This window comes from Panthera pardus, unplaced genomic scaffold (assembly GCF_024362965.1).
Source record: "Panthera pardus isolate Hobbes unplaced genomic scaffold, ASM2436296v1 HiC_scaffold_8, whole genome shotgun sequence".
In the NCBI taxonomy this organism is placed as follows: domain Eukaryota; kingdom Metazoa; phylum Chordata; class Mammalia; order Carnivora; family Felidae; genus Panthera; species Panthera pardus.
Window position 1 is genome coordinate 139275697 of NW_026527013.1, and position 24020 is coordinate 139299716.

Sequence of the window (24020 nt, forward strand, 5' to 3'; positions counted from 1 at the left end):
ATTCTTTCACAGAGATGAAATTTTTCATTTTTCACTGACCAATTAGTGAACATGATCACAGATTCCTACTTTTCATCTATGTGAAATTTTTAATCTCTGCATTTATTAAATCTATGTATTCCTTAATATTGCTTTATTAATTTCATTCATGGCCACATATTCATTAATTCATTCTCTTACCAATTTTAGACACCAAATGTCTAGTACATACCTAGCATTAATATGGAGGTAAGGAGAGAAGTATAAGAATGTGCTATTGGGGAAAAAATCGATAGACTACATAAAAGTTCATTGATCATTTCTTTCCCTATTTGTCTCTTGTAACTTTTTGCCTTCCACTAAAGAAGTTTATGTAAGCATTGCTGATATTGCTCACAGAATTTTTCCAATTATTGTAACTTTCACTATTGCATCCTTGTCCTAAAGATGACAGAAATGATGAGTTTAGCCTAAAGCTAAGTAGTCCGCAGAAAGATAGAAGTCGAATCTCATGAAGTCTTGTCCAGGTATCTTAGTGAAATATGCACCCTATTCATTCAACGGAGCTTGAAACGTAGAACAGAGAAGAGTTATGAGAATTTCATGAATACATGGCAGAGAAAGAGATTCGGCTTAGAATTACCTGGGTGGGGATCTGTATAATCCACAGTGTATCCTTCAAGCTGCATTAGTTCTTGTGGTTCAGACTTTTTTTCTCTGTAACTGCACATAGCGAAGGTATACTGGCTAACCTGCACAAGAGAAGGTTTGCAGATTGCTAGCATTAAATCTCTTTTATTTTTTAATCAGAGGATTCTTTGCCAAATTTTAAAAATTCAATAGGTGTTAGCATTTTTCAAAACCTAACTCAGAAATGAAAGCACCTTTCTTCTGCCAGCTTGCAGTTAGGCCCTTCCATGCCTACGATAACATTTCCCAAGCCGATGATCTGCTGGCCAAGATTCTATGAGACATTAATAGAAGCATCATAAAAAAGTATTCATGTTAAAAATAAGTTTGAGAATCACTGGGTTAAATAAAGATAAACAGGCTTCTTCTACTGAATGTTTTGTTATGGCCTTTAGTAGGCTAACATACTTTGTGAATCTCTAAGAGTAAGATATAACAGAAGCATTCTCAAACATGTATGATCATGGAACTACACTTTAAAACGTATTTATTTCCAGACTTCAAAAAAAAAAAAAGATTTCAGGGGCGCCTGGGTGGCTCAGTTGGTTACGCATCTGAATTCGGCTCAGGTCATGATCATCTCACGGTTTGTGAGCTGGAGACCTGCGTCGCGCTCTCAGCTGTCAGCAGAGCCTGCTTCCAATCTTCTCTCCCCTTTTTTCTCTGCCCCTCACCTGCTTGTATGTGCACACAGACGTGTGCTGTCTCTCAAAACAAACAAACAAATAAATAAATAAACAAATAAAAAGATTTCAATAAAAATTGGGAATTTACTGGCCCACATAAGCAAACCCACAGGAAGGTCCAGGGTGGAATGAGTTTTTTGGCAGCCAGAGACTCAACACTGCCAAGATCACTCTGTGTCTCCATTCTACTTCTCTTTTGAAACTGGCTTCATTTTCTTGTGCTGTGGTCTCAGTGACCTAGAACCACAGTGGCCAACAGCTCCTCAGTCACCTCCCTGACTGTCCCACCTGGAGTCTTAAGGCCATATTTGGGCCAATCACTACGGCTAAGGGGTAAAACTGACATTAGTCCAGTATGGGTCAAGAGCTTACATCTGTGGCAAAGAATGTCAAATGCTCCAACAGGTGGGCTCTGAGATGTTCCCCCCAAATAGAGAGGGGAAGTGCTGTTCCCAGCAGGAGAAAAGAATGTTTGGTGGATTAACACTTAAACTGCAAAATATCGTAGAACACAGGATTCCATGGAAAACAGTTTGGGTAATGTGAATTATGCCCCCTTTCCACTTTTAAACATAAATGAAAGTAAGAAAACACAAAAAATACCTTTCAATACACAAAAACTAAAGAGGGCTCGAGAGCTAATTATGGAAAAAAGTTACACAGACTATGCTAAAGTTAAGAAATTCTCCTTATTAAAGGACACCACAAAGAAAGTAAAAAGGAGGGGCACTTGGGTGGCTCAGTCTGTTAAGCGTCTGCCTTCAGCTCAGGTCATGATCTCGCGATTTGTGAGTTGGAGCCCTGCATCAGGCTCTGTGCTGACAGCTCAGATCCTGGAGCCTGCTTTGGATTCTGTGTCTCTGGCTCTCTCTGCCCCTCCCCCACTTGTGCTCTGTCTCTATCAAAAATAAATAAAATGTAAAAAAAAAAAAAAAAAAAAAAAGAAGTAAAAAGGCAAAGCCATAAACTAAGATGTATGCAAAACATATATTCAGCAAAGAACTGCTACCTACCAATACAGGCTGACAGAGAAGAGCAACAACTGAGCGTCACTAGGGAAGAGGCAATTGTGCTTCAAGACTGTAGCATCACCTCCTGAGTTTCCAGCCTGCTGGAAACTTCCTAGTAGGTAAGCCTCACTGTTTATTATGCAATCCCTTTGATCCAGCAAATCTTAGAACTTATTCTGAGTAAACAAATGGAAAATATTCAAAGATGCACGCGTGGTATGTTCACTGCAGTACTGAATGTAAGCAAAAACTGGAAAAACCAATAGCGGTTTGGTTAAATACACTACAACATGATCACACAGTACAATGGTATTCAGCCTTCAAAGTGCTTACGACAGATTTTTTTTTTCCAAAACATATCTCTAAGATATAACATAAAAAGCAGGTGGAAAAACAAAAATGTAGAGTATACTTTTTTTGGATAAACGCTGTACATACATATGAACAGGATACAGATGAAAATATTTATACTAATTACTGAAAAGTGCTATTATGGGGGTGCCTGGGTTACTCAGTCAGTTAAGCCTGATCTTAGCTCAGGTCCTGAAGCTCCACATTGGGCTCTGAGCTGGGTGTGAAGCCTACTTAAAAAAACAAAAAAAACATATATGTGTGTGTGTGTGTTTGTGTGTGTGTATACACATACACACACATATGTACATATAAATGTACATATACACCCACACATATATATTTAAAAGTTTTTGTCTGGATACAGTTAATGTATATATATATATATGTGTATGTGTGTGTGTGTGTGTGTGTATTCAAACCCATTTTTCTCTTTCCACAAAGGTAATTATCATGCTGGATTTTGTGTTTATTATTCCCATGCATGTTTTTACAACTTTTATTACATAAATTTTTAGGTTCTTAGACCCAGTTCCAACCTGGTTTATACATAGGCAGGGTGGTTTCCACACCAATAACAAGCAATGCTCTGGATACCAGTTGGGTATCCTATAATATGCTCAATTGTAACACTATACCAACACAGCACATAGAACTCAAATTCCATAGGTTAAGGGTGCAGTCCTACAAGACTGCCCCACCCCCCCTCCCCCTCAGATGCCAGTCATAAACCCAGACTGTAACCTACAGATGGGAGGTTCTTAGCACTCTCTCCTTGTACTCCACTTTTTAAGTTTATTTATTTGCACGCGGGGGGGGGGGGGGCACGGGGAAGGGAAGGGGGGTGCAGAGATAGAGGAAGAGAGAGAATCCTGAGCAGGTCCCATGCTGTCAGCACAGAGCCCAAGTGCAGGGGCTCCAACTCACAAACCATGAGATCATGCCCGGAGTTTAAATCAAGAGTCAGAAGCTTAACCGACTGAGCCACCCAGACGCCCCTCTCTCCTTGTGCTTCAGACACTAGTCCAAATTATTACCTGTATTTCTGACTGGCTACAGATCAGGGTTTCCCACAACCTCCTAAGTCTTCCATCTGTTCACCAACCTGAAAAGCTCTCTCAACCCCCTTATTTTGCTTTTTTTACAGAGGCTTCATTATAGAGGCTTGCTTGATTGATTAAATCACTGGCCATTGGCAATTTATCCAGCCTCTAGCCTGCCTCCCCCCTGAGGTCTGGGAGGATGTGGGGGGTAGGTGGAAGTGAAAGTTCCAGTTCTAATCACACTGTTGATTCTCTAGGCAAACAGCCCCCATGCTTAGGTGGGCTCGAAAATCATCTCATTAACATAAGACAGCTTTACCACTCAGTAGAAAAGTACAAGGATTTTATGCTAGAATGGGGATAAAGACCAAGTATGTATTTATCACAAATCACAGTTGCCACATAAGTAAATTGAGAAAATCAAGTACTTCTTCACACATTTTAACACTTTGTATGAATAAATCATGTATCTTTCTTCTGCAACTTTTCCCCCCAAAAGTTCAACATGATGTTTAGCCATCTTGATACCTACTCTGTTATCTGAACTGCCACACTCCACCTAATGTCTTAATGATGGCCTTCAGTATCTTCCACTTGTTGCCATTAAAAATAGTGCCACAACGGTCATTCTTGCACACATGTGTTAGAGCCGCCTAAAGGGCTACATCAGGGAAGGGAATTGCTAAGCTGTCGGGCATGTGGATCTACATCCTCACTAGACATTGCAAAACTACTTTCTAGTGCATACATACACCAAGGGTCCAGGAGAGCTCCTGGTACTACATATCTTTGCCTAACTTGGTGTTTGAGTCTTTAATATTTTACCAACTTTGACGAACGGTACGTGGTGTGCCTCTATTCTCTGAATTCTCTGAATTCTCATTACTAATACAGCTGAACATTTGCTATTTTTATTAGCCACTTGGGATTTCTTTTCTGTGGGTTTCTTTATTAAACAAGTTTGCTCATTTCCTAATGTTATCAGTCATTCAAATCCTTTTCCCATAATCGGTTTTGCAAGAGATTTATTTACCTTTTTGAGCACCTGCAAGGAGTATCTTTGCATTTAGTTACTCCTCCCTATTCTTTGTTTTCTATTTCTTAATTTCTGCTATCTTTATTATTTCTCCCTTCATTTGGGAGGGGGGCTTATTCTTTTATGAATGTTTTCATTCATCTACTTAGCTTACTCATTTTCAGTTGTTATTATATAGGTTCGAGAAGCCTAAATGCATATATATCTAGGTTTATTCTAAGTTTACCTTAGCTTAATCTCACAAGTTATCATACAGCATTTTCCTTAGTTCAGTTCTAAATATTTCTCATTTCATTAGTTCTTTTTTATACATGAACTATTTACAAGTGTGCTTTCATATGTGGATGTGTGGTTACATTTTTCTTACTGAGTTTTAAAGTAATTCCATTGTGACCAGAATGATTCAGAATTTTAGTATTTTTTGAAACCTGCTCTGTTGCCTAGGGCATGACCAGTTTTTTAAAAGAAGGCTTAAAAAGAAGGCACGCACCATCACTGGGTTCAATTTCCTTCCTTAGTAAAAAATTTTTGAGTCAGTTTTTATTTTAAAAATGTCTTTAATTCTACCCTATGTTTTTTTTAATTTTTTTTTAACGTTTATTTATTTTTGAGACAGAGAGAGACAGAGCATGAACGGGGCAGGGTCAGAGAGAGGGAGACACAGAATCCAAAATAGGCTCCAGGCTCCGAGCTGTCAGCACAGGGCCCGACGAAGGGCTCGAACTCACGGACCGCGAGATCATGACCTGAGCCGAAGTCGGACACTTAACTGAGCCACCCAGGAGCCCCTACCCTATGAATGTTTAGTTGGTTATATAATATTCTAGGCTAGTAATCTTTCAGCACTTTGAAGATATTCCATCATCAGAAACCTTACGTAATCCATATTGAAAAGTTTGATGAGAGTCTGACTGTGGTCCCCTTGCACTGAATTTGCCTTTTCTAATTTCTCCTAAATGTACTTTTTATCTTTGTTATCATGTGTTTTAATTAAAAATTTTCTTTTAAAAGCAAACTCTACCCTTGATGGGCTCCAACTCACGACCCGGAGATCAAGGGGCCTCAAACTCATGACCCTGCATGCTCTACCAATGGAGCCAGCCAGTCCTGTTATCCTATAGTTTTACTGTGAAATTTTAGGGAGTTTTAATGTTTATCTTGGTTAATATTTGTAGTATTTCTTGTATCTGATAATTTGTGACTTTTATCAAATTTTAATCTCATTCATTATCTTTTCAAATGTTGACTCTATCTCATTTGCCCTTTACTCTTTCTTCAAATTCTATCACAAGTATCTTGGAACTGTAGATTCTTTCCTACCTTTTAACCTCTGCATACTTTATGCTTCTTCATTTCTCTATGCTGAGTAATTTCTTAATATTCTATCATTAATTACATCACTAATTTTCTCTCTAGATGTGTCTAACCTGCTGTTTAACCTGTCCAATAAAGATATAATTTCAATGACTGTTTAAAATTTTTACTACCTCCACATAGTCCTATTCCAAACCTGCTTGTTCATGTTTCATAGTGTGTTTTCTTTTCTTATAGTTTTGAATCAGTTTATAAATTTCATCACCCTAAGTTTAATTATTTTGTAGTTTATACATATGATAGTTATTACTAAAATTCTCGGGTGTATAAATAAGTGGTTTATTGTTTTGTGATTTTAAATTATGAGCTCATATCCAACACCATTTTATCTGTGGATATTTTATAAAACCTACTTTAAAGGTTCATCTCTCCAAAAAGTTTTTTAAAAATGTCAGATGCCTCAGATATATCACCAATCCATAAGTACTTTTTATTTCTTAACTTGAGCATTTCTCCCTTAAATTTGTATAAAATAAATTAGAACTTCAACATTCTCTGAGTACAGGCTAATAGTTATAAATTCTCAGGAATCATTTTTACTCCATTTTTAGAGCCAAATATAAATTTACTAGCCTGGGGGCAGTTTTTTTTTTCTAGTCCACATTTCACAGTGATCTAGATCTTTTAAGTTCTTTATGAGAAGATCCCTTATCCAAATTCCCACTCTGAGTATCCCTCAGGGTATGTTTTCTTTGCGTGAACAGTAAAATCCCTACAAACCAACATCAACACCCTTGTGTGTCCAGCCCCAATATAGCTACAAAATCAACTCACAAGCTTCACTGTTTGGTCCCTGGGGTTTTCCTTTCTTCTTGCAGTTCAGATATGCATGTAAAAAAGATGTATATTATACCTTACACAGCATTTCTAGGTGTTTTCCATAAAAGAATTCTTAGCATTACATTGAAGACTAGCCAAGACCCCAATTCAAATGCTTTTGCTAATCCTTCAATTCTAATTTTTTATAGAGATTCTGAATAATAGGTCTAGCTTTCATATATATGAGAAAAACTATTATATTCACCACATTCCAGGAAAAGAAGTTTGTTGATGGGGTTTGCATGTAAAGTCAAAATATGTTCAAATTTATAAAGGGAGACTGATAAGACCAGTGACAGACCTATCTACTGAAACTTGGCAGGCCAGAAAGGAATGGCAGGAAATCTTCAATGTGATGAACAGAAAAACCATGCAGCCGAGAATCCTTTATCCAGCAAGTCAGTCATTCAGAATAGGAGAGATAAAGGTCTTCCCAAACAAAAACTGAAGGAATTCATCACCACTAAACCAGCCCTACAAGAGATCCTAAGGGGATTCTGTGAGTGAAATGTTGCAAGACCACAAAGTACCAGAGACATCACTACAGGCGTGAAACCTACAGACATCACAATGAATCTAAACCCATATCTTTCTACAATAACACTGAATGTAAATGGACTAAATTCTCCAACCAAAAGACACAGGGTATCAAAACGGATAAAAAAACAAGACCCATCTATTTGCTGTCTACAAGGGACTCATTTTAGACCTGAGGACACTTTCAGATTGAAAGTGAGGGGATGGAGAACTATCTACCATGTTACTAGAAGTCAAAAGAAAGCTGGAGTAGCCATACTTATATCAGACAAACTAGACTTTAAATTAAAGGCTGTAACAAGAGATGAAGAAGGTCATTATATAATAATTACAGGGTCTATCCATCAGGAAGAGCTAACAATTATGAATGTCTATGTGCCGAATACAGGAGCCCCCAAATATATAAAACAATTAATCACAAACATAAGCAACCTTTTTGATAAGAATGTGGTAATTGCAGGGGAGTTTAATAATCCACTTACAACAATGGATGGATCATCTAGACACAGGATCAATAAAGAAACAAGGGCCCTGAATGATACATTGGATCAGATGGACCTGACAGATATATTTAGAGCTCTGCATCCCAAAGCAACAGAATATACTTTCTTCTCGAGTGCACATGGAACATTCTCCAAGATAGATCACATACTGGGTCACAAAACAGCCCTTCATAAGTATACAAGAATTGAGATCATACCATGCACACTTTCAGACCCATAATGCTATGAAGCTTGAAATCAACCACAGGAAAAAGTCTGGAAAACCTCCAAAAGCATGGAGGTTAAAGAACACCTTACTAAAGAATGAATAGGTCAACCAGGCAATTAGAGAAGAAATTTAAAAATATATGGAAACAAACGAAAATGAAAATACAACAATCCCAATGCTTTGGGGTGCAGCGAAGGCAGTCCTGAGAGGAAAATACATTGCAATCCAGGCCTATCTCAAGAAACAAGAAAAACCCCAGATACAAAATCTAACAGCACACCTAAAGGAAACAGAAGCAGAACAGCAAAGACACCCCAAACCCAGCAGAAGAGAAATAATGAAGATCAGAGCAGAAATAAACAAAATAGAATCTAAAAAAACCGTAGAGCAGATCAATGAAACCAAGAATTGGGTTTTTGAAAAAATAAACAAAATTGATAAACCTCTAGCCAGGCTTCTCAAAAAGAAAAGGGAGATGAATCAAATAAAATTATGAATGAAAATGGAATTATTACAACCAATCCCTCAGAAATACAAGCAATTATCAGGGAATACTATGAAAAATTATATGCCAACAAGCTGGACAACCTGGAAGAAATGGACAAATTCCTAAGCACCCACACACTTTCAAAACTCAAACAGGAAGAAATAGGAAACTTGAACAGACCCATAACCAGTGAAGAAATTGAATCAGTTATCAAAAATCTCCCAACAAATAAAGAGTCCAGGACCAGATGGCTTCCCTGGGGAATTCGACCAGACACTTAAAGCAGAGTATCCTTCTCAAGCTGTTCCAAAAAATAGAAAGGGAAGGAAAACTTCCAGATTCATTCTATGAAGCCAGCATTACTTTGATTCATCCTAAACCAGACAGAGACCCAGTAAAAAAAGAGAACTACAGGCCAATATCCCTGATGAATATGGATGCAAAAATTCTCAATAAGATACTAGCAAATCGAATTCAACAGCATATAATAAGAAATATTCACTATGATCAAGTGGGATTCATTCCTGGGATGCAGGGCTGGTTCAACATTCGCAAATCAATCAACGTGATACATCACATTAATAAAAGATAAGAACCATATGATCCTGTCAATCGATGCAGAAAAAGCACTTGACAAAATTCAGCATCTTTTCTTAATAAAAACACTCGAGAAAGTCGGGATAGAAGGAACATACTTAAACATCATAAAAGCCATTTATAAAAAGCCCATGGCTAATATCATCATCAATGGGGAAAAACTGAGAGCTTTCCCCCCTGAGATCAGGAACAGGACAGGGATGTCCACTCTCACTGCTGTTGTTTAACATAGTGTTTGAAGTTCTAGCCTCAGCAATCAGACAACAAAAGGAAATCAAAGGCATCAAAATTGGCAAAGATGAAGTCAAGCTTTCACTTTTTGCAGTTGACATGATATTATACATGGAAAATACTATAGACTCCACCAAAAGTCTACTAGAACTGATACATGAATTCAGCAAAGTTGCAGGATACAAAATCAATGTACAGAAATCAGTTGCATTCTTATACAATAATAATGAAGCAACAGAAAGACAAATAAAGAAACTGATCCCCTTCACAATTGCACCAAGAAGCACAAAATACCTAGGAATAAATCTAACCAAAGATGTACAAGATCTGTATGCTGAAAACTATAAAAAGCTTATGAAGGTAATTGAAGAAGATACAAAAAAATGGAAAAACATTCCGTGCTCATGGGTTGGAAGAATAAATATTGTTAAAATGTCAATACTATCCAAAGCTATCTACACATTCAATGCAATCCCAATCAAAATTGCACCAGCATTCTTCTCGAAACTAGAACAAGCAATCCTAAAATTCATATGGAAACACAAAAGGCCCCGAATAGCCAAAGTAATTTTGAAGAAGAAGACCAAAGCAGGAGGCATCACAATCCCAGACTTTAGCCTCTACTACAAAGCTGTCATCATCAAGACAGCATGGTATTGGCACAAAAACAGACACATAGACCAATGGAATAGAATAGAAACCCCAGAACTAGACCCACAAACGTATGGCCAACTCATCTTTGACACAGCAGGAAAAAACATCCAACGGAAAAAAGTCTCTTTAACAAATGGTGCTGGGAGAACTGGACAGCAACATGCAGAAGGATGAAACTAGACCACTTTCTTACACCATTCACAAAAATAAACTCAAAATGGATAAAGGACCTGAATGTGAGACAGGAAACCATCAAAACCCTAGAGGAGAAAGCAGGAAAAGACCTCTCTGACCTCAGCCGCAGCAATTTCTTACTTGACACATCCCCAAAGGCCAGGGAATTAAAAGCAAAAATGAATTACTGGGACCTCATGAAGATAAAAAGCTTCTGCACTGCAAAGGAAACAATCAACAAAACTAAAAGGCAACCAACGGAATGGGAAAAGATATTTGCAAATGACATATCGGACAAAGGGCTAGTATCCAAAATCTAAAAGAGCTCACCAAACTCCACACCCAAAAACCAAATAATCCAGTGAAGAAATGGGCAGAAAACATGAAGAGACACTTCTCTAAAGAAGACATCCAGATGGCCAACAGGCACATGAAAAGATGCTCAACGTCGTTCCTCATCAGGGAACTACAAATCAAAACCACACTCAGATATCACCTCACGCCAGTCAGAGTGGCCAAAATGAACAAATCAGGAGACTGTAGATGCTGGCGAGAATGTGTAGAAACGGGAACCCTCTTGCACTGTTGGTGGGAATGCAGACTGGTGCAGCCACTCTGGAAAACAGTGTGGAGGTTCCTCAAAAAATTAAAAATAGACCTACCCTATGACCCAGCAGTAGCATTGCTAGGAATTTACCCAAGGGATCGAGGAGTGCTGATGCATAGGGGCACTTGTACCCCAATGTTTATAGCAGCACTTTCAACAATAGCCAAATTATGGAAAGAGCCTAAATGTCCGTCAACTGATGAATGGATAAAGAAATTGTGGTTTATATACACAATGGAATACTACATGGCAATGAGAAGGAATGAAATATGGCCCTTTGTAGCAACGTGGATAGAACTGGTGAGTGTTATGCTAAGTGAAATTAAGTCATACAGAGAAAGACAGATACCATATGTTTTCACTTTTATGTGGATCCTGAGAAAGTTACCAGAAGACAGTGGAGTGGGGAAGGAAGAAAAAAAAGAGGTTAGAGAGGGAGGGAGCCAAAACATAAGAGACTCTTAAAAACTGAGAACTGAGGGTTGATTGGGGGGGGGGGTTGTTGGAGGGTGGGAGGGAGGAGAGGGTGGGTGATGGGTATTGAGGAGGGCACCTATTGGGATGGGCACTGGGTGTTGTATGGAAACCAGTTTGACAATAAATTTCATATTAAAAAAAAACTCAGATGTTCTTAACAGGAAGCATAAATAAAGCTGAAATACAAACTGTAAAAAAATGTTCAAATTTGTCTTATAATTAAAATATAATTATTAGATTTCAGGGGACTACTACACAAAGTAATACTTCTGTGACCAATTGTTAACAAAACAGGAAATATATCGAGCCAATTATCCACAAAAAGTTCCCCTTTTTATTCTTTCATTTGGAAGAATCATATAAACCTGGCTGAAAGAAAGTCTCCTGACACATCACCACACGAACAATCTGGAATCTGCTGGGAGAAAGATGACTAGCACAGAAAGGTCTGCCTTCTCTGCACGGCTTACAAAAATCTCCCACAAATATTAGTCGGAATTTATAGCTACCACTGCGTTTGGTACTCCAGACAGGCTCCCCAACAAGACTTGTCCACTTTTATTCATTTCTCTACCTGAACTCCCAAGCAGGAATAGATCACCTCCACCTTTGAAATTGCATGATTTATATAGATTTCCTAATCTAGTAAGCCCTCATCCTCCCTCTAGCACCCTTACAAACTTGTCCCCTTCACACCTAACTGCATTTACTTGGCTGTTGTCTCTTTGTGACTCACTGGCTCCCACAGTGCCTGGCATATCGTCCCTGCCTTTTAATTTCTCTGGGAAATTAAACTTATTTCAATTTAATAAAATTATTCAGCCACGTTTGAAAATCTATTATCTTTGTTAGGACAGATCACATACTTACCTTGTTTAAAAAAAAAATACTAATAGTCTAGCAGTCTAAATTACCTTACTTGTACTTTTTAAAAAAAAAATTTTTAATGTTTATTCATTTTTGAGACAGAGAGAGACAGAGCATGAATGGGGGAAGGTCAGAGAGAGAGAGAGGGAGACACAGAATCTGAAACAGGCTCCAGGCTCCGAGCTGTCAGCACAGAGCCTGACGCGGGGCTCGAACCCACGGACCGCGAGATCATGACCCGAGCTGAAGTCGGACGCCCAACCGACTGAGCCACCCAGGCGCCCCCTCTACTTGTACTCTTAAATGAATCCTCCTCCACTTACCATTCAAGTAATATTAGATTTTTTAAAATGTCAAACACTGTACTTAAAATGTTCAGGAAACAATAAACATGAGGCTAAATTCATTCCTTTATCCAACTAGGCTGTCTGAAGCACCCAGAGTGTGATGGACCCACTTTTAAGAGCCACGGAGGAACCAGGTCTTAGTCTTCCAGGTATACCAATAGCTACGATGTGATCACAGTTCTAAGAAACCCATTAAAATCACAAGATCACTAGGAAAAAAACAAAATGAAATATCAAAGAATAATTGGGAAATGGCAATTAGGGAGTGATTATATTAAAAAGAAATTCTTAACTTCCTCAAAAACATCTGATTCATGTGAGACCTTGTTATATTTTATGTTTTTACTATAAGAAAAAGGTAAAGCCGAAATATTATAAAAGCACTGCAAATTGAAAACTCATCAGGAAAAATGGTAAGATATGTATTATGTAATAGTATAGATGGGATTGGATTTCTCAGCATTGTAGGTTTACTTTCTGACAGTATTGTCCTAACATTCTACAAGATATTTAATCAGTAAATATTAATGAATAAAATACTGTTACATTTGATAGAATTATAGATTTCAGTTGTGTGGGGAGGATCTTAAGAACATTTGGAAACTAGAGACTATGATATCTAGAGGACTCAGGTCTCACTAAATCACTAATAATTAAAACCCAGAGTTAAGCTTCAATGAAAAGAAAAAATAAGATTATTCTGTAGGACATACTAGTATTGGGGGATTGGGGTTCAGGGCCCTGGAGATAATGATCTCTACTCCAGAGTTCACAGAAGAGCAAACTGACTTTCCCAAGGTCACTCAGAAGGAAAATTTCATCTTGAGTCTAGAAACATAACTCTCCTCAGATACAGTTAGTACTCCTTCTAATATACCACCTTATTTTATAATTGGCATTCTAAAGCTTATCCTGTTTTCCCACATAAGCCAATTACCTCATATATTCTATGGTAACATTATCATTTAAGATAGCTATAAAATATACAGTTATATGTAAGAATCTATAATCAAAGACTACTAAGACTACTAAGGTTATGAGAGAGAAAGAAATTGAATAGCAAGTAATTTGAGGCATTATGCATTATTCTTTTATTATCTTCTTCAGGTACATATTCAATACATCATTTGTTTCATTTGTTTTGCCTTTTATTTTATTTTTAGTTGACTGTCAAGTTAGCTAACATACAGTGCAGTCTTGGCTTCAGGAGTAAATTCCCAAGATTCATCACTTACATACAACATCCAGTGCTCATCCCACCCCCCCCCCCCCAACCTTTCACCCCCATTAACCCTAGTTTGTTCTCTGTATTTAAGAGTCTCCTATAGTTTGCTTCCTTCTCTGTTTATAACTTATTTTTTTTCCCTTCCCCTATGGTCTTCTGTTAAATTTCTCAAGTGCCACATATGAGTGAAATCATATGAGATCTGTCTTTCTCTGACTGACTTACTTCACTTAGCATAATACCCTTTAGTTTCATCCACCTTATTACAAATGGAAAGATTTCTTTTTCATTGCCAAGTACTATTCCATTATATATATATATATAAATAACATAACATAATATAAATAAATATATGCGACATCTTCTTTATCCATTTATCAGTTGATGGACATTTGGGCTCTTTCCATAATTTGGCTATTGTTGATAGCGCTGCTATAAACATTGGGGTGCATATGCCCCTATGAATCAGCACTCCTGTATCCTCTGGATAAATTCCCAGAAGTGCTACTGCTGGGTTGTAGGGTAGTTCTATTTTTAATTTTTTGAGGAACCTCCACAGTTTTCCAGAGCAGCTTCACCAGTTTGCATTCCCACCAATAGTCCAAGAGGGTTCTCCTTTCTCCACATCCTTGCCAATATCTGTTGTTTTCCTGAGTTGTTAATTTTAGCCACTCTTACAGGTGTGAGGTAGTATCTCAATATGGTTTTCATTTGTATTGCACTGATGATGAGCGATATTGAGCATCTCTTTATGCGTCTGTTTGTCATATGGATTTCTTTGGAAAAGTGTCAATTCATGTCTTTTGCCCATCTCTTCACTGGATTATTTGTTTTTCAGGTATTGAGTTTGGTAAGTTCTTGATAGATGTTTGATACTAATCCTTTACCTGATATGTTATTTGCAAATATCTTTTCCCATTCTGTAGGTTGCCTTTTAGTTTTGTTGACTGTTTCCTTTGCTGTGCAGAAGCTTTTTATCTTGATGAGGTCCTAATAGTTCATTTTTGCTTTTCTTTCCCTTGCCTCTTACGACATGTCAAGAAGTTGCTGCGGCTGAGGTCAAAGAGGTTGCTGCCTGTTTTCTCCTGTAGGATTTTGATGGTTTCCTCACATTTAGGTCTTTCATCCATTTTGGATTTATTTTTGTGTATGGTGTAAGAAAGTGGTCCAGTTTCATTCTTCTGCATGTCGCTGTCCATTTCTCCCCGCACCATTTGCTTAAGAGACTTTTTTTCCTTTGGATACTCTTTCCTGCTTTGTCAAAGATTGGTTGGCCATATATCTGTCGGCTTATTTCTGGGTTCTCTATTCTATCCCATTGGTCTATGTGTCTGTTTTTGTGCCAATACCATGCTGTCTTGATGATTACAGCTTTGTAATATAGGCTAAAGTCTGGGATTGGAATGCCTTCAGCGTTAGTTTTCTTTTTCAACATTTCTTGGGCTATATATGGGGTCTTTTGCAGTTCCATACAAATTTTGGGTTTATTTTAGCTCTGTGAAGAATGCTGGTGCTATTTTGATTAGGATTGTATTAATGTGTAGATTGCTTTGGGTAGTATTGACATTTTAACAACGATTATTTGTTTTATACTAACTGTTGATGATATCTTTAATGAATATAAAATTATAACCCTTTGATGTGTTTAATACTGCTCTTAAAGTTTCCTTAGTCTAAATATTGTCACGCTTTCTCTCCATGTTCTGTTTTTTTTTGCGGTGTATCCCGGAAAGCCACCATACATATGGATTTTGTTTTTTAATCCCATTCTGAGAATCTGACTCCTAAAACTTCTATTTACCACATGCATAGTAACAATTTACATACCTATTGCTGTCTTCTGTTTCATGTTTACTAAAGTTTTCTAGGCATCCTAATTTGTAGACTTTAAAACTTTTCAAGGACAGAGTTGACCCCGTATTTTCTCTATTGAAAATATAAACTAATTTCTGATTGTTTCTTACATAACTTGAGGAGTACAGCCTGTTTTTATTACTGCATTCATTAACTTTGAGTTTATGTTTCACATCTTGTTATAATTACTTCATACATCCACAACTTGTTCAGGAACAATCCTCATGTTTACAAGTGTTGGGCTCAAAGTATTTTATAACATTAATAGAGATTCAGCTATATTTTTTATCATTACTCTTTAATTCTTTTCTATTTTAAGTTTCCTATTCCCGAGAAACTATACTCCTTCATCTCAAATACCAGGAGCTACTCTTTATATATTTTCAGGAAGCTGACTTACAGATCTTGGATGTATACCAAATTCTCAAGTCAATTTTCCATTAATTCTCTGTAGATCTAACTCTACTAATTTCTGTATTTGAGTGTAACACTCAACACACATTTTTAATTGAAAAAATGTTTTAGAAGAAATTGAAAATACCTTCTTCTCACTAAACTTCCTGAAATGTGGGAAGTCTGTATTTCTGCAGACTAATTTCTTGGAAATATCAGAAAATGTTCCTTTTATTTTTATTTTCACCATTGCTCTTATCACTACTTCTGTTTTATCTGTGTTCTCTTCCCATTTAGATAAGCAGATTTTGGTCATACTGAGTATTTGCTTTCTTTCCTTAGTATAGGTAGGTAGGGTTTTGACTGCACACTTTTGGAGCTTCTCTGGTCTTCCATATTACTGACTTCATCTATGTCGTGTTCATTCTGTACATTACCTAAAATGTGGACATCAACTTGTTTTTTGCCTTATTTTTTAGAGCTCTTTTATTAATCTCAGCCAACTCTCATTTTCACTTTTCTATAGTGTCCATGTTTCTTATAAATTAAACAAAATCAGTATATTTGATTTTGATATTACAGAATCCTTTGATAGGTCTCCACACTACCCTGCCCCCTTCTCCATCCTCAAACAGTGATCTTGCAAGGTCTGATTTCGCCAAATGACAGGAAATCCTCATTGATTCCCCTTCATCTCCTACTAGAGAACTGACAGGATTTACCTCTTCAAACTCAAGCTGGAGAGAAGTAGAAATGAACAGCTCTCTCTAACCCAATTTTCATTTTTTGCAGGCATTTATGTAGTGAGATGTGCATAGGAATTTTTCCAGCTGCAGTGCTGTGGTGCGCTACATTCAGAGGCAAAACAAAGTATTTGAAAATTAGATGGTTTTTGCATTTTTTGCTTTTGGCAAAGTTATGAAAGGAACTAATTTAGTTATAAGATGACAGAATATTAAAAATATTTTTTATGATATATCACTATGTGTTGGGGGAATCTAATTTAGGAACTTACACACACACACACACACACACCGGTTGAGAAACTGAGTGATGTGACAAAACCATTTCCATAAACCTACTTAGGTGAGCCGAGTTCATTCATGCTTATATCTCAAACACTATAAACAAGGAGTCAGTCTGAAACCTTTTCTCATTTTAGAAAAATACTCATTTACAGATAAATTGGGAAGGGAAGCCATATCCAGCTCATTAAGATAGGCATTTCCAATAAACTTTATGTTTAATAATTGTCCTTTAAATTTTGTCATATTTATATGCTTTTATCAGTTTTCTGCTACTTATCATTACAAATATACATCAATATAAAATAATTTTTAATACTGAAAGCCTTTTGTTTATAACAGTTTGTTTTCTCCTTTTCAAAGTCTTAATTTTATTCAGGTGAGGTAGTTTAACTAACTTGGTTTGTTCAAACAGAGGGAGAAGGGGAAATAAATCTGGGTGTTTAGTATATAAAGATGTAATGATGGGGGCACCTGGGTGGCTCAGTCAGTTGAGCATCTGACTCTTGATTTCAGCTCAGGTCATGATCTCATGGTCGTGGGATCAAGCCCAGCATCTGGCTCTGCACTGGGCATGGAGCCTGCCTGAGATTCTCTCCTTCTGTACCTCCCCTGCTCATGCAATGTGCTTTCTCTCTCTCTCCAAACAAAATATTTAAAAAAGATGTAATGATGGAGCTATTTTTAGTGAAAGGGGCTTTTTGTCTTTCCCATGTTATTTTTTTGCATCTGTTAGCAATCTGTTCTCTGCTGAAGTTTGTTTATGTGGCATAAACAGAAACTTATTGTCTCCCTGTTCTGGAGGCGAGAAGTTTAAAATCAAGGTTGGTTCTTTCTGAGGGCTGTGAAGGACCATCTATCCTGGGTCTCTCCCATCACTTCTGGTGGTTTACTAGCAATTTTTGGCATATCTTAGTTTGTAGAACTATCATCTCCACCTCTGCTTTTACCTACCCGTGACGCTCTCCCTGTGTGCAGGACTACTCCCAAACACCTTCTTCTTTACGAGGACACCAGTCATCCTGGCTTAGAGACCCCCTCTTTTACACTATGACCTCATCCTAATTACAACACTATTTCCAACGAAGTCACATTCTAAGACACCAGTGGTTAGGACTTCACAGGAATTTTTTTTTAATTCTAATTTTGTAGACTTTTTAATTGCAGAGAAGCATGATAGAGTAATCAGATAGGATTCTAAAACATAATATTTATTTCCTAAGAGTAAATTTCTGTTGGGAAAGAGCCATGGAAATAACAACTCGAGGGGAAAAAAGCTACTGATATTCAATTTTCCATGGTTACAGGTAGATATAGACTCACAACAGCATTTAGATTCTACTAGGCATGCTTACAATTGATAAACGGTTTTATGTTAGAAACTATATCCACTGCAACTAATTTATGGTGAAAAGTTATAATGATCTAGAAGTTGCACAAAATTATTTTAAGGGACAATATATTAACAAAACAGTTTGAAGACTAATATGAATGTAATCTGGTCTTTGAGAAAGCTGTATTTTGTCCTTCTTTGGTATTTTTTACAGATCTGGGAGTTAGTGTTTCCTTGCCTACTAATCAGAATGGTAAATAACTGACTTTCACTTCATGTGCATTTATAATTTTCATATCTTCTTCCATTCTTATGGGTATTTCCCACTCTCTTATTCATTCAACAAATATTTACTCAGCACCTAGAGTGAATATTTCTAGTTCTTTAGGATTACAACAAATCCCCCAGCATCAGAATCAGAGAAAAAATTAGAAAAATGAAATCAATCTCACACAGAGAGAACGGAGAAGACTCAATCACAAATAAACAAAGAGATATCTAAAACAATTTTGAGTCGTGAATTGTCTCCAAGAAAAAAAAAAGCAGAGTAAAGAGAATGATAGTTAAAGGGGTATATTTTTGATCATTTGGCCAGAAAAGAGCTCTTTAAAGATAATCATATTAAGGTACAGTAAATTTGGATTGCCAACAGATTGTTCTACAAGTGTTCTGCAGGACGAGCAAACATTTCTAGTAAATTTTAACTTGTTAAAGGGTTGTTCTCTTTCTCTCTCTCTCTGTGCAGGACTGTGGGTGATCGTCTCCCATACTCAGATGCTTGGGCTCAGGCCACAGTGTTTGGCAGAAATCAGTGATTTTTCAGAACACTGGAAGGTGCCCACAACTGACACTGGTGTATTTTTGTCACTTCAAAGCATTTATGGATAGTCTTTTGCTTTTCCATACAAGAGTAAGCTTAGGAATGCTTTGCTTCATTCTAGGTCAGGCTGCCTGTAAATAAAGACTCTTTCTTCTGTTACCTTATTGCCAGTTATGTTAAGTACAGTATATTACAAGAGTTTATTAATACTGTAGTCAACATCGTGTGAGCTTATACAATGGCCCCCATGCAGAAAAAGTTGAAAAGAAAGGCAATAAGATGATGATTACGGTGGATGTTAAGAAGGAAATCATCGAGAAGTGTGAATGAGGTATGCAAGTGGCTGAAATTGCAAGATTTTATAAGAAGTCTAACATCTGCATATCATCTGCAGAGGAGAAGGAGATAAAGGCAGAGGAACCCCTCACTTCAAAGAGATTAAGGAGGTGTGTAAAATGTGGCAAACAGTGCAAACTTTGTAGAAAAGTAAAACCCCCAGAAGGCAGTAGCAGTGTGAGAATGATAAATCTGTTTAACAATGCAATGTCCCATTTCTGCAAAATCCTTAAAAGGAGGCAAAAGCAAGTGTCATTGGATAAGTTCCTTGTTAAATCTGCACTTAAAGAACAAGCTTCCATTGAGCCAATAGATAGAAGTGATTCCCTTAGTGATAGTGAAAGTTGTCCTACACAATAACCCTCCTCTCTCCTTTCCCTCACACCAGCCACGAAGGTGTTCAAAGGTAAGTGCAGGTTAATTTGTTTTTCTTTATATTGTGCATTTTATTGTTTTGTATTATATTACAGCATCATAATCATTTTTATGTGAATATTTGGGTTTGTGGAATGAATCATCTGAGTTTCCATTATTTCTTAATGAGGAAATGCGCTTTGATATACAAGTGCTTTGGGTTACAAGCATGTTTCCGGAATGAATTATGCTCTCAATCCAAGGTTTTACTGTATTTCAAATGGAAGTGAAGTCCCCTTCACAGGCCAGGTTTAACACGAGTCTGTTATTGCAAAATGAAAGTCACACTTTCATTCCTCCTCAGTTACTTATTCTTTCCAACTCATCTTTGACATGACCTTGGGAAAATCATTTTAATTCTTCTATACCTCAGTCTGATTTTCTGTAAAAGAGACCATGATAATGCGTGCCACAGGGTTTCTCAATCAGAGGTAACTGATGTGGAGCACCGGCAGTGGCTTGCCTGTGGAGCAGCAGTCTCCCAACCAACCAAACCCAGCTGTCAGGAAACCATCTTCCTTCTCTCAACTCTCTTCCTTTGTGTATTCCAAGGATCATTTCATTGGGGGTTGGAGATGTGCTTCGTTGTTCTAACACAGAGGAGGCACCTGGCTGATTTGCGGACTGAACTGATTGTGAGGCCATATGCTTCTCTGCTGTGAATGATGGGAGGGCTGTTGTCTTTGCTGTCTTGGCTTCTGTTTCCCAGCCTCGCTTGGCTCCCTCCCTGTCTCCCTCCCTCTCTCCCCTAGGTTGTTTCTTTCCCAATAAGAACACAGTGGACAATGTTTAAAGTACTTGCTGAATGGATATGTAAATGAACAATAACCTGAGAAAGAGAAGATAGAGATGCCTATAAATGTAGTTTTAGCTAGTATCCCTTTTATTTCTAATGGATAGTATTGTGGCTATAGATTTTAATGTAGGTTTTTAAGATTATTCATCTTTTTAAAAAGGTTTCATCTCTAAAGATCTCTGAGACATATATCAAGTTCATGTGGTCATGCCTTAAAGAAACCAGACTAGGGGCACATGGGTTGCTCAGTCAGGTAAGCGTCCGACTTCAGATCATGATCTCACGGCTGGTAAGTTCGAGCCCCACGTCGGGCTCTGTGCTGACAGCTCAGAGCCTGGAGCCTGCTTTGGATTCTGTATCTCCCCCTGTCTCTGTCCCTCCCCTGCTCACACTTTGTCTTTCTCAATAATAAACAAACATTAAACATAAAAATAAAGAATCCAGACTTGATATGTGTAACCCACCTAAAATGCTAAAAGTTTGCTTGCCATTTAAGATCTAGTCTTCAAAATTACCCAAAGGGCTTGTTGTTTTATTACATGCAGTGTGAAAAGCTTAGATCAGTCCTCTTTCTTTATATAACTTGAAATACAGGTTCAGTTGCTATTCTAGGCTTTATTTCTAGTGTTGTATTTCTAGCTAGCTCTAAATAATTATTTAACATGATAGATCTATAAAATTGGGAGAAGCACATTCAAGATCTTTAGAAATTCTAAAGCCTAAAAAACAAACCCCTTCACAACCTCAGAGGAATCACCTACTTTCTAAAGCCATGGGGATTTAAATGATAAGGTATTAAACATTTGTTTTATTTTACTTTGTACCTTTAATATTTTCACATCTCAAAAGTCACTCAAAAGACCCAGACTTTGTCACAGGTAACTGGGCCGAGGGTTTTAACGGAGAGTACAGATGGAACAGGAACACAACACCGCAGACTGACAAAGCTACTGCTAAGAATGAGGAAACCTGACCCAGGAGACAACCGAACAAAGTACAGTTTGAATTTCGAATACATGGGCTCCAGAAGCAACTAACTATGAACACCGTCCTTTTAAGTCACCAGCTCCTGGTTCTAGGTCCATAAAATGATGCGACATTTTGAGCTTCTTTGGATTCCTTGACTAACAACCCCAAGAGCTTTTACTTTACCCATCTCTTTTGCAGAGTCATGTGAAGTCGCATTCCTGAGGCAAACAAACCCTACAATGAGGCTGCGATGTATATGTTAGTGAATCCTTCTGAATGGTGGTAACACCTTGTAGCTACTGGCTTGCCAGCCAAGATCCAAATTAAGTGTCATGGGGAGAAGCTGCCCTCTGAAAGAAGTGGCACTAATAGTCAAAACATGTGGCTAAAAGGAGCGATGGGACCAAGGGGGTCACCTTGCTCCCTGCACTCCCAAGCTAGAGATTTTGCAGCCTGCACTCTGCCCCATCACCACATGCCAGGGAATTAGATAAAAACAGGTGGTCTGACCTAGTATTTGTTTTCACTTAAAAGCTTACTTGTACATTACTGAACAAAGCTCGTATAATATACTACACTGCAACTGAAAATCCTTTTGGTGGAAAGACACAGCAATGATAAACATTCATATACTTAACCCAATCCACTCTTAACTCCATAAAGAATGGATTTATTGAGAATTGGGGGATATAAGCAGACTTTAATCTGAGGACAGCATTAAATCAGGTTTTGGCATCATTACCTTTGACAGGGCACCTTAACTTAGGTGGCTGAGGTCCCACAAGGTAAAATCTGCATCTGCTCTGGGAATCCTCCTATTTCATTTTCAATTGCCAACCTGTTCAACACCTGTGTCCACATGTGCAAGGGCTAACTATGAATTTTTAGAGACCACAGCATTCAGGTTCGCATGTTGTATTCCTACTGCAGAGATCATGTTAACAGCTGGCAGCTTAGCAACTGCCACCATCTAATTTCAGTAAAGATTAAGGCTTAAAAAATCCTTAGCTGGAAACATTCTTGGCAGAGGCCAAAGGTGCTGCTAGAGTTATTTAAAAAAAAAAAAAAAAAATCCCACAGCTTAATTTAATCAAGGAAAAGGAATATATCTTCTTCAAGACCATGATGGATTTGAGGGGAATATATATTTATTGCCTTGACCAAATGGCATAAAAGAGATTTAGCAATCAGTGTATAAACTAAAGAGGGGAAAGGCGGTCTTTTTACACTGCTGAGAGTGACACGCATATATTAATTTATTTAACAAATAGTTTCTACTCACAGTAGACTATAAGAAATACAAGACCCTTATTTTCATGGAGCATATATTCTAGAAGGGGTAAAGAAATAATGCAAAGATAATTTAAATAAAAAAGATCATTCTGATTAGGAATATGCTCTGAAAAAATATAAAATAAGGTACTGGGACAGGGAGTGAGTTGAGAGGTACTTTTAGATTGGGTGAGCAGAAGAGGCCCATTTGAGACGACATCTGACCCGACCCTTGAAAGGATAGAGTGAGCCAGCCACGGAGAAATGAAAGCAATAGAATGTTCAGAATTTCTACAGAGATATTTATGAGTTGCCAAACAACCACAGATGGAAGAAAGGCAGGGGACTTAATTCAAGGCATATCTTCATAATCACACACTAAAAACTAAACCCATGTTACGTATTTATTTGAGGTATGTTTGGAGAGGGAGGCTAGTGACAGTGAGGTGCAATACTACAATTCTTGGCACTGTAATTTATCTGGGGGCAGAACCTTGCAAGTTGAAGTGCTGCTCAGTGTGACCGGGAAAGACTCCCCGAAGACGAAGTTAGCGACAGATTCTGTAGCATCTTCCCCTGGTCGTGGTCGGGGTAATTCTAAGTGTAATGGGAAGCCATAGAACCATTTAAGCAGCGAGAAGTAGCAGAATCGGAGTTAAGCCTCAAATAGATTATTTGGACAATGCAAGCAATAGGTTGTGAGGAGAATGGCGGTGAAGCAGCTGGGTTAATGCTGTGGGAGTCTGTGGGAAGGGGACAGCGGTTTCGGCTAGTACAGCAGCAGAGAAAAGGGGGAGGACTGGATGTAAGTGGGGCACTGTGCGGGCTGCAGATCAAACACCACACCTAGGTTTTGTTACGTATGTCCAAATGTAAGTCAATTTTATGGTCCACATAAAGGTCTGA

At 37.7% G+C, this 24020-nt stretch overlaps 1 protein-coding gene across 16 annotated transcripts in view; it reads right to left on the reverse strand.

Moving 5' to 3' along the window:
• CADPS2 (calcium dependent secretion activator 2) overlaps nucleotides 1-24020 on the reverse strand; it is a 540953-nt gene that overhangs the window by 158640 nt on the left and 358293 nt on the right. For all 16 annotated transcript variants that reach the window (XM_053897639.1, XM_053897630.1, XM_053897632.1 and 13 more), the window contains one exon: nucleotides 623-731. In XM_053897639.1, the coding sequence (XP_053753614.1) occupies nucleotides 623-731 (109 nt within the window). The remainder of the gene's footprint in view (nucleotides 1-622; nucleotides 732-24020) is intronic.